A 15,593-nucleotide genomic window follows, 5' to 3' on the forward strand; every position below is an offset into this window, starting at 1 on the left:
CGCTGATGGCGTTCACATGCGCATTAAAGGGGTGATGAACTGAGAAATCAAATTTTCCTTGAGCTTTTGACATATAAGAGATCATAATACTATAATAATATCCTGTAAGTTTCAGAACTGAAAACTACCTTGTTAGTCCAATAAAAGCTTTTATAGACATCAGGCTCAGCAAACGACTCGTTTTTCAAAGTGGGGAACTATGACGTCAAAGAGGATAAAACACCGCCTCCACAAAAGAAGATCAACGCCTACTTCAACACGGCCTGTTTAGCCCCACCCACCGATTCGCCCAAACATGCTAAATAACATAGGACATGATAATTGCTAAACCGGATCGAGCTACTTCCAAGCAATAAACATGCTGTTGACTAAATATTGTGCAGTGCCTGTTTGTGGAAGAAGACAGTCTGCATAAGCTTCCTTCGGATTCCAGCATGGTTAAACTTTATTAAATCAGTCAATAACAATTTCCCGACACGGATCTGCCAGCAACATGTAAGTAACCATGTGTATTCTAATGCCTGATCTGCGATCAGTGATTTCTGATGTGTAATTATTCAAGTTCAGATATCTTTCTCTTAAAATCGTTCAAAACTATTTATGCATCAGTGACTAAACGATCAACTTCACATAATTTCTCGTAGTATTATGAAAATGATCTTTTTTAAACTCTTATTAAATTATATACAGAGAGCGATCAAAGAACGATCCCTTTCCATTCGCCCAAGCTGTCAATCAACCCAGCTAACAATTTTTGGTTCCCATAAAGTTAGTTTTTGGTACCCAGAACATTCTCAGAATGTTAGTTTATGGTTCCCAGAACGTTATTTTTTATGGTAACCACCCAGCAACGTTCTGGGAACGTTATTTTATTGTTACATAAAAATAAAACCAAAATAGAACGTTCCCCTAACGTAAGTATTTGGTTCCCAAAAAAATAACCAAAAAATAACATTAGGGGAACGTTCTGTGTTAACTGGGAAACAGCACAGCGCGAGCCGCGAGAGCTTATCTGGACACTTACCAAACTCGTGATGAAATAATGACACTGTTACACTACACAACGAAGCTCTTACTGTGTATTCACATCGTGTTTGCATTGTGATTTGGTGTAAGCATTTGTGAGAGTGCAAAAATTGCGTTGCAATGATAAGATCTTTATTCACGCGATCAACAGACTGTCTGTCATCTGCTCAGTCAGTGCTCATCATGCTGCAACCTTTCATGCGATGTAATAGATTTAAATATAATGCTTTAAACGATACTTTTCACGATTTGTTAATCTCGATAGCTGTAATAGTAAAAACATAGTAAAAGTTTTCGAGAAAGTTCATGTAATACTAGCTATTTCATATGCAAGCATGTCAGCCAATCACAGCAGTGGGCGTTTGCACTGCAGTCTCACAGCAGACATGCCCCTTAAAACGGAGCGTTCAAATCTGAGGCTGAAATCAGGCTTGGAAAAATGGCTTTTATTTATAAATTATGACAATTTTTGATGTAAAAATCATACTAACATTATAAGGGCACCCCAGGAAACATTATAAAATAATAAAACAATCCAGTTCATGACCCCTTTAATGTTAGAAAGGTGTTGGAAATGATGTGATTGCTTACAGTTTACATGTCAGGCATGCGCCATCTGGAGTTTCATGACCGAACTAGGGATTTATAACACAAATTATTGTAATGATATTAAAATAGATCATAATTGTGCACAGCAGTTGTTGACCAGATATGATGGGATTAAAATGACTATTGACCTCATCAGTGATCTTGACTTTGGGCTTCGCATTTCATTTCACATTTGTCTCTCATTTGAAATCCAACTTGATTTAATGTTTCTTTTAGACCTGATGGACGTGAAGAAGAAAGGAAAAGCAGAAGCCAACAAATCTGTCTCCTGCCCTCAGTGTAAAAAACGCTTCTCATGAAGAAGCTCCAGGCTGAAGATTCACATGAGAGTTCACACTGGGAAGAAGCGGCTCAGGCTTTCGCTCTGAAATCACATCAGCTTCTCATTATAAAGAGAGACCATTTAACTGTGGTCAGTGCGGTAAACAGTTTCGTTGGGCTTCAGACCTGAACAAACACCTGAAGATTCACACAAAGGAGAAGATTAATTTATAATATAACAGCAGAAAAGACCCGGCGGTGTGTGTTTCAGTGCAGGGAAGTCCTTCACTACAGACGATGAACTGAAAGACCACCAGAAAATGTATTTGCTTCAAAAAATTCATTGCTCATTGTATCACCAACTCATTGTTATTGTACATTTTTATCAATACAGCTTTTAGAAACCTAATAAATGATATTTCACCACACATGACTGACATTGAATGAGATTGCTGTCTGTCTACATTATTAACTGTTTCACCCTTGATATGCAGCAGACATGTTCACAGGTCCCTTAATGCTAAGTCCAAGTCAAGTCTCAAGCCTTTAATCTATTTTAAACAATAGTTCTTTCAGCAAGTTATTGTAAATAACAGTGTTGTGAAATATCAAAACTGAGTTCTACTTAGAAAATGTCAAAGTATTATTTAAATCATTTATTTAATTTTTATTCACAATAAAAAACTGATTACTTTCAAACTATATAACATAATACGATTTGGAATGCTTCTTGAAAGGACACCCCAGAAATTAGGGCCTTGTACCCAGAGTAGAATGAGCTCTAGAGGCCAAAGGTGAAGGCATCAATGGCAGCAACATAAACCTTCAGTGTGGAAGGAGATAACCATGAAGCAAAACGATCTTGCAGGAACTCAAGTATTGAAATAACAGTGCAATTAACTGGATCCCATTGTCTTAGATTACACCAAGAGGTAAACACTCTCCTTTTCAGGGCGTATAGCTTCCTCGTGGACAAAGCTCTAGTTGAGTATGATCTCTACAACCTCAGAGGCAAGACCCACAGGTTGAGTATTTCTGGACAGATAGAAGGTCCCTCCTGACCGGCAGCTCCAGTGGAGAGCCGATGAGAAGTGATACTAGGTTCGAAAACCACACTCGGCTTGGCCAGTACGGAGCTACCAAAAGAACATTCACTCTGTCCTGACGAACCTTCTCCAGAACTCCTGAGAGCAGAGCAATCGGGGGAAATGCATACAGACGTTGTTTATGACTATTAAAAGTAAATTACTCTAAAAAATGTATTAAAAATATCAATATAGTTTTTTTTTAAGCAGCACAAAAAATGCATTTGTTAGTATAAGAACGCTGGCAATTTTGATGACGTCACTGGCATGGTAGGACCTGCGAAGATATGTAGGCAGCTGCAGGGTCCTATACACATGAAAATTAGTAATTTTAATGGCATGGTTTACGCATTTGAGCCTGTGAGGGACAGGCCAGTAGTACCTGACTACCATCACAAGGAGGACGATCAGTTTCAGGCTCCACCTACATTACAGGATCGTTTGGGGGGAGGTGACTGGTGTGGGTGTGGGCGTTGCCGGAGCATGGACACTGCACCGGAATCGATCTGTTGCAGAGAGGTCAACCTGGAACATTTATTAATCGGCGAAAATTGCATCACCATGCACCGTTCATTTCAGATGCTGTGCGGTGAGAGAGATGTGTTGGAGGTGGCTATGCTATCTCTAAGGGATGTCCGAGCTGAGACACTGGCGCGCCCCATAAGTAGCAGGTATGTAACAGTCTATTTTATGAATTGGCGACTGGACTAGGCTAGGCTAACTTGTTATATCTTTTTCTCAGACTGTTTAGGTTAACAGAGTAACGGCAGTTCAGTCTTTTGCCGAGGGGGCATTTGGGAAGAAGGAATAGGATCCTGATCACATCCTGTGCAGTGAACTACATTAGGGATCTTTTCCCCTCAGCCGAATATCAAGGATTCGAGTATGTGTTGGACTTGTAGTCAATTTTAATACTAAAACATTTCATGTCAGAAGCGTCATGTAAAGTCACCATTTTATTGGATAATATCAAATAATTGAAAGGTAACACTACTAAGCATATAGAAAAACAAGTAATAAAAACTCAGTGAGTGTTTTAGCGCAATTTTCTGACGTCATGGGATCACAACACTAAGAGATAGTAAATCTTTTTATGGTTTTTTTTTGTTTTTTTTTTGAGATTAGACCTTCCTTAACATAATGCCGAAAACCCGAAGTCTCTAGGTGGTCTGGTTGAGGAGGAGATAGAAGTGCAAGATTGGTGCGCACAGACAGAACAGAAATCATGAGTTAACAATCGCAATTTTGTCCGTAGGAAAATTGCGCTAAAAAACATTTGAACTGATATTGCCTAAAGGAATATGGTTATGCAGTTATGCAGGACTATTATAGATGAACAAATATTATATGTAGGAATAAGAATTAGTATAGATAATAAATTATATATATATATATATATATATATATATATATATATATATATATATATATATATACTAACTACACAACTATTTATTATATATACACACACACATATGTGTGTGTGTATACAAAATGTGTATATGTGTATATATTCAACACAGGATCAAGCAGGCTGCATCTTCATTCGGGAGACTGAGGAAAAGAGTGTTTAGCAATGCTAATCTACATCTACACACAAAGATTGCTGTTTATCGGGCAATCTGCCTCACTACTCTCCTGTATGGTTGTGAAACATGGACCATCTGTGTTCATCTGTGTTCAATCCTTCATTTTCTGTGGGTCTGACTCCAGATCGACCTGCTTGCACTGACTCAACCAAAGCTGCAGCCGCTGGTGATCGAGGTGGGCAGGCGCGTCTCTGGATGCTCAGTGATGCATCTCTGCATTGTACTCATCACAAGGACATTCTTGTTTCTTTTGGGGCAGTAGAAAACTACTGTTGCATTTTCAGAGAAACGAATGCACGTTTCTGCCCTCCATGTTCAGAATCTCTCTGGGTAGCTCAGGTTTTTTTTTTTCACTGTTCCAATCAAAGTCAGTTTTCGCTTGAGTAGCTCGACACCAAGGTTGTATGATGTAAAGAAGTTGTCACAGGTTATGCAGTGACCTTGCAGCCCTTCACTCATTTGTAGAATCATGCATCCCCTGGTTTCTCTCAGGTGCTCCACCTGATGGCTTGCCTGTGTAAATCTGCATTTTCCAGGCATAGCTGGACTTGGAATCACAGGCTGCCCATACTTTGATGGCATATCTGGCTCGCTTTTTTGGAATGTACTGGCGAAAAGGACAGCGTCCTCTGAATGGTACAAGGCGTTCATCCACTGTAATGTGTGGCCCAGGGTTGTAAAGACGAGGCAGAATTTCTTCCCATTTATCCCACACATCTCTGATTGCCACTAATTTGCCCCTCTCACGTCGACTGGGTCTGGTTTCACGGTCATCATAACAAATGACCCAAGAAATGATGTGGAATCTTTCCTGAGTGAAATATTGGCCTTCCACACTCTGTACTCCATAAACTGGCAGTTGCCTCTCCCTTTGATTTGTACACTTCAGCTAAAATTAGCAATCCAATGTAAGCATTCAAATCAATAAGATCAAGTGGTTTCAATTTCTCGCTAAACACATGGCTTCCCTCCAGATTGGTCATATCTAGGATAGTCTTCTCTATTGGTTGTAAATACAGCTCAAAAGCTGAGTGTATGTCGTGGACTCTTGAGATGGCAAATCGTGTCGGACCTGGAATGTTCTTGATAACCATGGAAGTTGGCAGTCTTCCCCGCTGTTGTGGGGGTGTAGATGTCCATTCTAGTTTACCATCTTTTGACATCCATCGCTCAAAGCTTGATGGTTGCTGTGATTTATCATTTCTCTCTGATGAGGTGGAGGATGTGGCAGCCTCTTCCTCAGAGTAATCCATAGACCATTCATTTTCTGTATCTTCATCATCATTTTCATCAATCTCTGAAGCATCCTCTAACTCTGAAACATCTTCATCTGTATCAGTATCATCATACTCCAAAACCTGTGAAATTACTTCTTTTACTGTAAATCTTTGGGAGCTCATTTTTCCTGCTGTCTATGTCGAAGTCTCGTGCCACACTGAGCAAAAGTGTGGGAAAGCTCATTATTCACTCACAGGGGAGTGAGAAATAAAGCATAACAAAAACATACATCAAATAAATGTTTTTTTATATTAATTTTTGGCTCTGTGAAGCTGCCTTTGAAAATCCTACAAAAAAGGTTTGGTTAAAAGCTATAGGTATTTCAGATATCTTGAATATATAAATGAGAGTTTTTTTTTATATCTGTGTCTATTTTCATTTGTAATTTGCAATTAATTCTGAACACCATGATTTAGCTTTTTCAATTGTGTTTGGTTAGGGTTAGAGCACTTTTAGATAAACTTACATGTTTAGCACTGGAGTTGGTCTATCGGTCTGCCCTGTACTATAGCCTGAAAAGTTGAACATTGACGGAATGGCCTCAGGTTTCAGTCTGTTGGACTTAACCCTCACCAGTGAACCTGTTGTATCAAAAGTACAACTCTCTAAATAGTCTGTCACAAAAAAATGCTCACTACAGACTCTAAATCCAGGGGCTGTTGGAGGGCTAGCCAGTTTTAAAGGGATAGTTCACCCAAAAATGACACTTCTGTCATCATTTACTCACCCTCAAGTTGTTCAAACTCCTCAAATAGAAATATAAAACCAGACCTAATTGAAAGAGAACAAGTTGACAAAAAGATTGAATCCAATATTGGGTGATAATATAGCATGACAAGTGATTTATAAGCTATTCTAGGCCAGTCATTTTGACCAGTAAGACCACAAGTGTAACAAGGTGACAAAACCCCCTCTAAAAAAGAAAGAAAATTGTCAAAAAAAAAACATTTGAGAAGTAGTTATACCATTTGTGAACAAAGTCACTATGTTTCAGTCAAAAGCGATAACATTAACTAATATTTTCGGGGGAAAAGAAAATCTTCTCCGGGTCAAAATGACTCAAACACCACCATTTTACCAATCGCACTGAGACATTTAAAATGATACCAAACATGAAAAGGAAAAACAATATATTCAAATATAGACATTCTCAGTGAACTTTTATTGACTTGAATCAGGGAGAAAGGAAGGAAGGAGGGAGAAGGGGATGCAGAGATAAGGAAGGAGAAAAGTTTGGACAATACAATGTCCTGTGCTCTTTCTTTGAGATCTTCTGTCCAGGGTGCGTTTTATTACTTTATTGCAGGGTGAGTTTTATCTCAGCTTAGCAGGAAAATCAAGTCTTACACGTGTGCGGCTTCTCTCTAGTGTGGATCTTCTCATGTGTTTTCAGATGTGATGAATGACTGAATCTCTTGTCACAGTGTGAACACTTGTAAGGTTTTTCTCCAGTGTGGATCCTCTCATGTGTTTTCAGATGTGATGAATGACTGAATCTCTTGTCACAGTGTGAACACTTGTAAGGTTTTTCTCCAGTGTGGATCCTCTCATGTCTTTTCAGATGTGATGAATGACTGAATCTCTTGTCACAGTGTGAACACTTGTAAGGTTTCTCTCTGCTGTGGATCCTCTCATGTGTTTTCAGAAATGATGAATGACTGAATCTCTTGTCACAGTGTGAACACTTGTAAGGTTTTTCTCCCGTGTGAATTGTCTCATGCCGTTTTAAAATGCCCACTGAAATAAAAGTCTTTTCACACTTAAAGCACATGTACTCTCTCACACCAGTGTGTATTTTCTCATGGTTATGTAACATGTGGCGCTCTGAAAAACTCTTTCCACACACAGAACATGTATGTGGCTTCTCCTTCGTATGAACTGTCAGGTGTCTCTTCAGGTGTGATGCCCTAAGATATGTTTTTCCACACTGATCACATGTGAACGGCTTCTCTCCGGTGTGGATCCTCATGTGACACTTAAGACTACTTTTGGCTGAGAATCTCTTTTCACACTGATCACACATGAACAGCTTCTCTCCGGTGTGGATTTTCATGTGTACTTTAAGATGTGCTGACTGTGTGAAAGTCGTTCCACACTGATCACATGTGAACGGCTTCTGTCCAGTGTGGATCCTCTTGTGTTCGGTCAGATGTGTTTTTTGTGAGAATCTCTTTTCACACTGATCACATGTGAACGGCTTCTCTCCAGTGTGAACTCTCATGTGAATCTCAATATATTGTTTGCTTGAGAAACTCTTTCCACACTGAGTGCAGGTGAAAGGTTTCTTGGCTTTTCTTTTCTTTAAAAATGTCTTTTTAGTCTTTGAGCGACTCAAAGGTTTTTCTCCAGGTTGGACATGATGTTCCTCCTCCACTTCACTCAGTTCTTCACACTCCTCCTTCACTTCCATCAGTTCTTCACTCTCCTCCTCCACTTCACTCAGTTCTTCACTCTCCTCCTTCACTTCCATCAGTTCTTCACTCTCCTCCTTCACTTCACTCAGTTCTTCACTCTCTTCCTTCACTTCACTCAGTTCTTCACTCTCCTCCTTCACTTCACTTAGCTCTTCACTCTCCTCCTTCACTTTCATCAGTTCTTCACTCTCCTCCTTCACTTCACTCAGTTCTTCACTCTCCTCCTTCACTTTCATCAGTTCTTCACTCTCCTCCTTCACTTCACTTAGCTCTTCACTCTCCTGCTTCTCTTCACTCTCCTCCTTCTCTTCACTCTCCTCCTTCTCTTCACTCAGTTCTTCACTCTCCTCCTTCACTTTACTCAGTTCTTCAATCTCCTCGTTCTCTTCCATCGGGTCTGAAATGAAAGAAAAAAAGGTGTAATTTCATTGTCAGTACATCAAAATAATTCAAAGAGAGAAATATAACACAAAATACAACATACAATGAGCCCTGATGTGATAGAAGAAAGTAGGCACATCTTAAATGCAAGGTCCACCCAATTGGCCCAAGATCTGAATCAAATGGGAAGAGTGTAAAAGAAAGGAGATCATTTGACCTGATTTTTAGTTTAATCTGATGCTGACAATCAAAAAAAAAAAAGTTTCTCCTCCCTTTACATTTGTTGAAAATCTGTACTCATTTAATTTTTTTAACTGCATATCTAAATGTGATGAAGTGCTTGAATGTTTCTAACATGAATGTTCTTCAGCATCATGAATGAATGAAGAATAAACACCAACCTCTTTGTTCTTCAGGATCTTCAGTGTGTTTCATTCTGCAGGGTTCTGGATCACTCATGTTCTCACTGTCCTCTTTAATAAACTCAGTCTTTACAGATATCAGCTCTTCCTGATGCATTGTGCTCATCTTCACTTGTAGACTGATGGGAATATTCCAGCATTTATTGGAGAATTATAGTGGGAGGAGCTTCACTGATGATGACTTGCAGTGGGAGGAGCTTCAATGGTGATGTAATTGGTGTGGGAGGAGCTGATCTGCCAAAATCAAAAATATATCAGTTACTGAGTTTGTTTTTATACTAAATTACACTTCTAAGCATTTATATCTGTCTGTCTATCATTAAGTAACTGATGCTCATTCAACTCATAACCCTACAATCATCCTCCATCTTCATTCAAATATTGTCACTTCTTTAAAAATCCCTCTTGAAGTCTTGGGGTTTTGATGCCAGAAAATAAACTTTATTATCCTAGTAACAAAGCCAAGCAAATCCAGAGTCCAGTCTCGAACATACAGTATAGCCTAGACCTCAAATGTAATCAATACACATACGTGTGTTTTAAGCAGTGAACATGAGACTAAGGGCTTCACCATATTTAAGCATTTCCATCCTGGCCTGAAATAGGCAGCAGCAGTGATGTGTAAACTGAATTTGGTGTGTTACAAAGTCATATGTCATAATATAAAATATGCAAAAGCACATTTTATCAAACTAAGTGTTGTAGTATGGCCAGTAGGAGACCACTGATGTGTAAACTGAATTTGGTCACACTACAGCAGGGGCGGCTGGCCAATAGAGGGCCTCATTTACATATGAGTGTAACAACTGAATATATTTGCTGGAACGTAAACGCTTTGAGAGGGAACGCCGAAGTTTTGCGAGGAAATGCAAAAGATTTTACTTTTTTTCCCTCCCATCCCAAATATTTTCCACCATCTCCCTTTAGGGGCTCTGTAGAAATGAGCTTTAAGTGGCCATTTACAGGAGATTTGAAGACATCAGCATAATAAATGAGGTGAAAACAGGAACTATTGTCATGAAATAAAGAGTGTTTTCAGCAGATCTGTTAATATTGATGAGCCTCAGACTATCAACACTCATTCAACCAGCCATTCAGGATCATCAGCAGATCATCTCACTTTATTCTGAGTGTTTGCTGTTAGAAACACATTATTTGAGTCAGGACAGATGACAAAAGCCTGTAAAACTGCTCTATTGAAAGACAATACTGTTATTCCTCACAATGTGGCATGGATAAAACATCAATAATACAAAAACATGAATGACACTAAATAACTACACCATTATATGTCCATATGAATCTAACATTGTTTGATTTTATCACAGCTGCATTAATTGCGATACAATGATTAGATCACCATTAGATCAGTTCTCATTAAAGGGTTAATAAGTATTTAGAGGTATCTGTTCAATACATTTCAATGCAACGTAATCTGCCAAAGATAAATGTCAACAGAGATAAAGGTAAAAATAAAAATGGCAACACATCGAAAAGACTTTGGCTTTTCACCCAGTTACTGTGAAAACTTTAGCCTGACGTCGTCATACTCAGATTCTAGTCAGAATGTGAGTCTGATACTTCTCCATAGAGATTTGATTATGGGGCGTGTCTCAACCAAACCAGGAAAAAAAAAAACTCTGCACTCAATTGGATAGACCTACAACCAATCAGAGCAACGGAGTAAATGACGCATGTTCTTCATTCATATTTTCAACCAACAAAATGTCGCGGCTCTCTGTTCCTCTTTTAAAATGAATGCGCTGTCGATATCTTCTATAACAGACGCGATGGCGGAATCTACACATGATGTTTCATAAACAAAGTTCGGGAGGAGCACGTACAAATAATCAATCCAATATCAACTTGTCATCAAACAATACCATGTCTAACGTTACCCCATATCAGCATGAGGAAGCATATTCACTCTGTAAACTTACCTAACACTCCTTGACAGTTTTTCAGCATCCCTCCACCACCCCGAATCCTCACTCTTGTCTTGTTCTCTCACAACCAGGAATACGGGGGAGTATGGCTACCGAGCCCACAGCCCTCTCCTCGGACAGCACGTCATATACGCATTTATTCTATCGACTTATTTGTGTGAAATCTTATATACGCATTTATTCTATCGACTTATTTGTGTGAAATCTTATATACGCATTTATTCTATCTGACTTATTTGTAAATGGGAACTCGTGAAATCTCAATTCTCCAGCAGCAGTCGTCTTTGTTGTAAACTAATTCAAATCAAGCGCTCTTTGGTGACGTGGACGATTACGTTGCGTTGCTCATCTGTCCATCATCGTATAAAGCCCGCCCTGACAATTTGATTGGTCCGAACAATTTTTGTTCGGGCATAATAGCTTCTCAACGGAGCGAGTCCAGACCGAACTTCCCGACCAAAAAATGTTGTGGGCGGGGTTCGGGCTGGCACCCAGGCTATGAAAACTTGTTACCTTTGAATAAAGCCCAATAAATGTTACGCATTTTAAGACAGGAATGTTTTATATACATATTGAGCACTTTAATATACACATTAATTGGTTGTGGTGGTTAACCTGCAACTTACACTTTAATACACGGTTAAACAAGATAACCATGTTACCAAATACGTCTGTATGAGACAATTTGCGTCTGAGGCTGATTATGGATTGCTCGTCGACTGAGTCTTCCTCGGTCAGAAGGAATAGGCAACTCCAATGGTGCAGTTTTGAGAATTTATTGAGGAGTCAGGTACATGGATATGATGATGGTTTACAGGTATTAATATGACAAATAGGTGTGTTTGTGGGTGTGTGTGTGGTTATCTGAAACAGAAAACACAATAAAATCTATATTAATAAACATGTAGGCTATGGTTACAGAAATTACCTGCAGTACAACCAAAAATCCACTAGTGGGAGCTCTAACACTAAACAAACTTGCATAAATGCCATAAATCTCCAAATGGTGAAAAATGCCAAAACAGGCGAAATATACATTAAATATAATATTTGCAGGTATTTACAAGGCAATAACTGAAGTACAGCAGATGGCTACTTTAGGAGCGAACTCAAAGTCCACAACTTTCCCGAACTCTGACCTTTCTCGTGATCGCTATGGCAACGTAGAACAAGCCGTTAACAAACTTCCGGTTTACGTTAGCTTTAAGATACTGCTATCGAAGAGCCTCAACAAGCCCAAACAACTTGCTTGGGTAATGATGAGTAGAGCTTATATCGAGCCTGACCCTACCTAAGCCCGTTGTGTCCGAGCCCGGCCCGGTCATTAACTGTAATTATGAGCCCGATTTAGACCCTACCATTTTTAATACGTGGGCCATTATAACCAGGGGCGGCGCCAGATTTTAACTTTAATTGAACTTTTTATTAATAAATTAGTGTTTTCTGTCAGTGTCTGCTGCAAAGATTAAGTTGTCGATCGCCATCTCCGCCTAGAGAGAAATGCACATCTTGGATTACATAATCAGAGAGCTCCTATTTCTTTTCATTTTGAATTGTTTTGTTTAAAGACTTTTAAAGCTTTCTTTTTTCTTTCTTTCTCTCAATGTCTCCCGATGCATCCTATCATGGTGTTCACTTTTCATAATCAACATAGAAGGAAAAATAACATTATAATATTTTATAATATTTTAACAAATATGAAACTAAATGCTGTTATTTAATGGCTACAACAAATATAGTATAGCCTACATACTCTCTATTTGTACAAATTGCTGGAATTCTCAGGGATTGCCGTCTCGACAGGCACCGGAGACCTTACGCCACAGCTCCGAGCGACCACTTCGACAATGGAGGTGGAGAACATGGTCCACTCGGACTCAATATCTCCAGCCTCCCTCAGGATCCGGTCGAAGCTCTGCCGGATCTCTCTGACAGGAGACTCGGCCAAACGTTCCCAGCAGACCCTCACAGTACGTTTGGGTCTGCCGAGTCTGTCCAGCCTTCTCCCCTGCCATCGGATCCAACTCACCACCAGGTGGTGATCAGTTGACAGCTCCGCCCCTCTCTTCACCCGAGGGTCCAAGACATACGGCCGCAGGTCAGATGAAACGACCACAAAGTCGATAATCGACCTACGGCCTAGGTTGTCCTGGTGTCACGTGCACTGATGGACACCCTTATGCTTGAACATGGTGTTTGTTATGGACAAACTGTAACTAGCACAGAAGTCCAATAACTGAACACCTCTCTGGTTCAGATCAGGGGTCCGTTCCTCCCAATCACGCCCCTCCAGGTGTCACTGTCGTTGCCCACGTGGGCGTTGAAGTCCCCCAGTAGAACGACGGAGTCCCCAGTCGGAACACTTTCCAGCACCCCTCCCAGATACTCCAAGAAGGCCGGGTACTCTGCACTGCCGTTCGGCCCATAGGCGCAGGGAAACGACCCTCTCGTTCACCGGGGTGAACTCCAACACATGGCGGCTGAGCTGGGGGGCTATAAGCAAACCCACACCAGCCCGCAGCCTCTCACCATGAGCAACTCCAGAGTGGTGAAGAGTCCATCCTCTCTCAAGGAGTGTGGTTCCAGAGCCCCATGCGCCAACATCACGGTCCTCGATTTAATTTTACTCATAAAGGGTTTTTTGAACCACTCTTAGTCTGACCCATCGCCTAGGACCTGTTTGCCTTGGGAGACCCTACCAGGGGCATATAGCCCTGGACAACATACCTAGGTTCATTCAGGTACTCAAACCCCTCCACCACGTTAAAGGTGCTCTAAGTGATGTTGGTGATGTCACTTCTTGTTGACGTTCGAAGTATTGTCAAACAAAACGGAGGCTAGCTAGACCCTCCCTCCTCCTCATCCGCGCACTAACCCCCCAAACCCCACCCCCAAATCATTCTTGTCAGTTATTGGCTGGAACAGTTTGTTATGTTTTCATGGTGCGGGTGAGCCCAGTTTGTTTTTGTTGCTGTTTGTGGAGCCTGTGGTGTCTAGAGAGACTGCGTTTTTTTTACAGTGTGTTCAGGGGACAGGCAGCTAGTGGATGGTGAGGAGATGTTTGCTGTATGTGACAAAGTGTCTCGAAGGATCACCACCTTATCATGGTGGGGCACTTTGCGTGTCTCCGTGACCCCTAGAGCTATGTCGACGGGAGTCTTGTACTCCTGGTAGGGCCACCCATGCCGAACAGGTCAAAGGGTAGAGGCCAGACCAAGAGTGATCCCAAATGCCTCAACGATGAAGTCGCCGGAAAATGGTGGGTGTGAGAGAACCACCAAAATGACGGCAAAGTCTGAAGAAGGCAGCCCCACCGCCACGTGGGTAAACCCGGAGGGGTACAGTGGCTAGGGGAGTAAACCCTGACGACAAATCTGCCTTTGGGGACAGGCATAGGCGGAACCCAGCAGACCGGGTTACCAGCAGCCCCCTGCAACTCCTTTCAGACGAAGGTCGTCATGGGTTCTCTCATGCCACCGGAGATCCTTCTGGAAGGAGCCAAGATGGTGGGAGTGTGGAATGCACACCTGCACCTTCACCTTAATCCTTACCTATGTGCAAGCTTCTTGCTTCCCCCCTGATCCCCCCCCCCCCAAAAGTCCTGTGGCGATGTGGAATGGTGGTAGGCACAGGCCAAGGATGTGGCTAGAAGTGCCTAGCCAAACCATGCACACAGGCGGCAATGGAGTGATGGTCGTTGCAATTGTGGGATGGAGCAGCACATTGCCTCGGCAGCTTCCATCGCGACTGAGCAGTTCCACGCTGCTCACCCCTGAGATGGGGAAGGACCTGGAAAAGGTGGTTCAAAAAATGTCTGCCCCATACACTCTGGGCGGTTTACCGCAACCGCCGGAGCATCCCACCATGCGGTCGAAAAACGAAAGAAAGAAATAGACACCTGAGTATTGCTTCATGGAATGTCCGCACCTTGTTGGACCTGGCTGAGACACCTGACAAGCCTCATCGTAGAACAGCACTTGTGGCCCTAGAGCTAGCAAGGTACAACATCGATGTTGCAGCCCTCAGTGAGACCAGACTTCATGGAGAGGACTCCCTGACGGAGGTTGGTGCAGGGTACACTTTCTTCTGGAAAGGGGTCCCCGAAGGCACTCGCCGGACCCATGGAGTTGGTTTTGCAGTGAAGTCCAAACTGCTGCAGCTTATCCCTGAATCCCCTGTCGGCATCAATGAGAGGCTGATGACCTGGCGCATCCCCCTTGCAAAAGGATGCTTTGCCACCCTCATTAGTGCCTATGCACCAACGCTTGCTGCCGAGTCTAACATCAAAGAGGACTTTTACCTTGCCCTCGACTCTGCCATAAGAAAAACACCAGCCACAGACAAACTCATTCTCATGGGAGATTTCAATGCCAGAGTGGGCATAGAGCACCTGGTATGGGATAAGGTAATTGGCCGGCACGGAGTTGGGAAGATGAACGACAACGGCCTCCGGCTCCTTTCTCTCTGTGCAGAACACCAACTGGTCATCACCAACACCATATTTCAGATGAAGAACAGATTCAAAACCACCTGGCAGCACCCACGCTCAAAACATTGGCACCTCCTTGATTACGTAATAGTC

General features: G+C 41.7%; 1 protein-coding gene across 5 annotated transcripts in view; it reads right to left on the reverse strand.

The window, feature by feature from the left end:
* The window catches only part of LOC309499078 (uncharacterized protein), a 95,018-nt gene extending 85,773 nt beyond the window's left edge, over positions 1–9,245 (reverse strand). For 2 of the 5 annotated variants that reach the window (XM_082170086.1, XM_082170084.1), the window contains exon 1: positions 9,045–9,244. In XM_082170086.1, the coding sequence (XP_082026212.1) occupies positions 9,045–9,171 (127 nt within the window). In that variant the 5' untranslated portion in view covers positions 9,172–9,244. Of the gene's footprint in view, positions 1–8,640; positions 8,660–9,044 lie in introns of all 5 variants that reach the window. The other 3 variants (XM_082170083.1, XM_082170085.1, XM_082170082.1) reach the window with 3 other exon arrangements.
* Between the last annotated feature and the right edge of the window lie 6,348 nt (positions 9,246–15,593).

This window comes from Leuciscus leuciscus (assembly GCF_965113295.1).
Source record: "Leuciscus leuciscus genome assembly, chromosome: 1".
Lineage (NCBI taxonomy): Eukaryota > Metazoa > Chordata > Actinopteri > Cypriniformes > Leuciscidae > Leuciscus > Leuciscus leuciscus.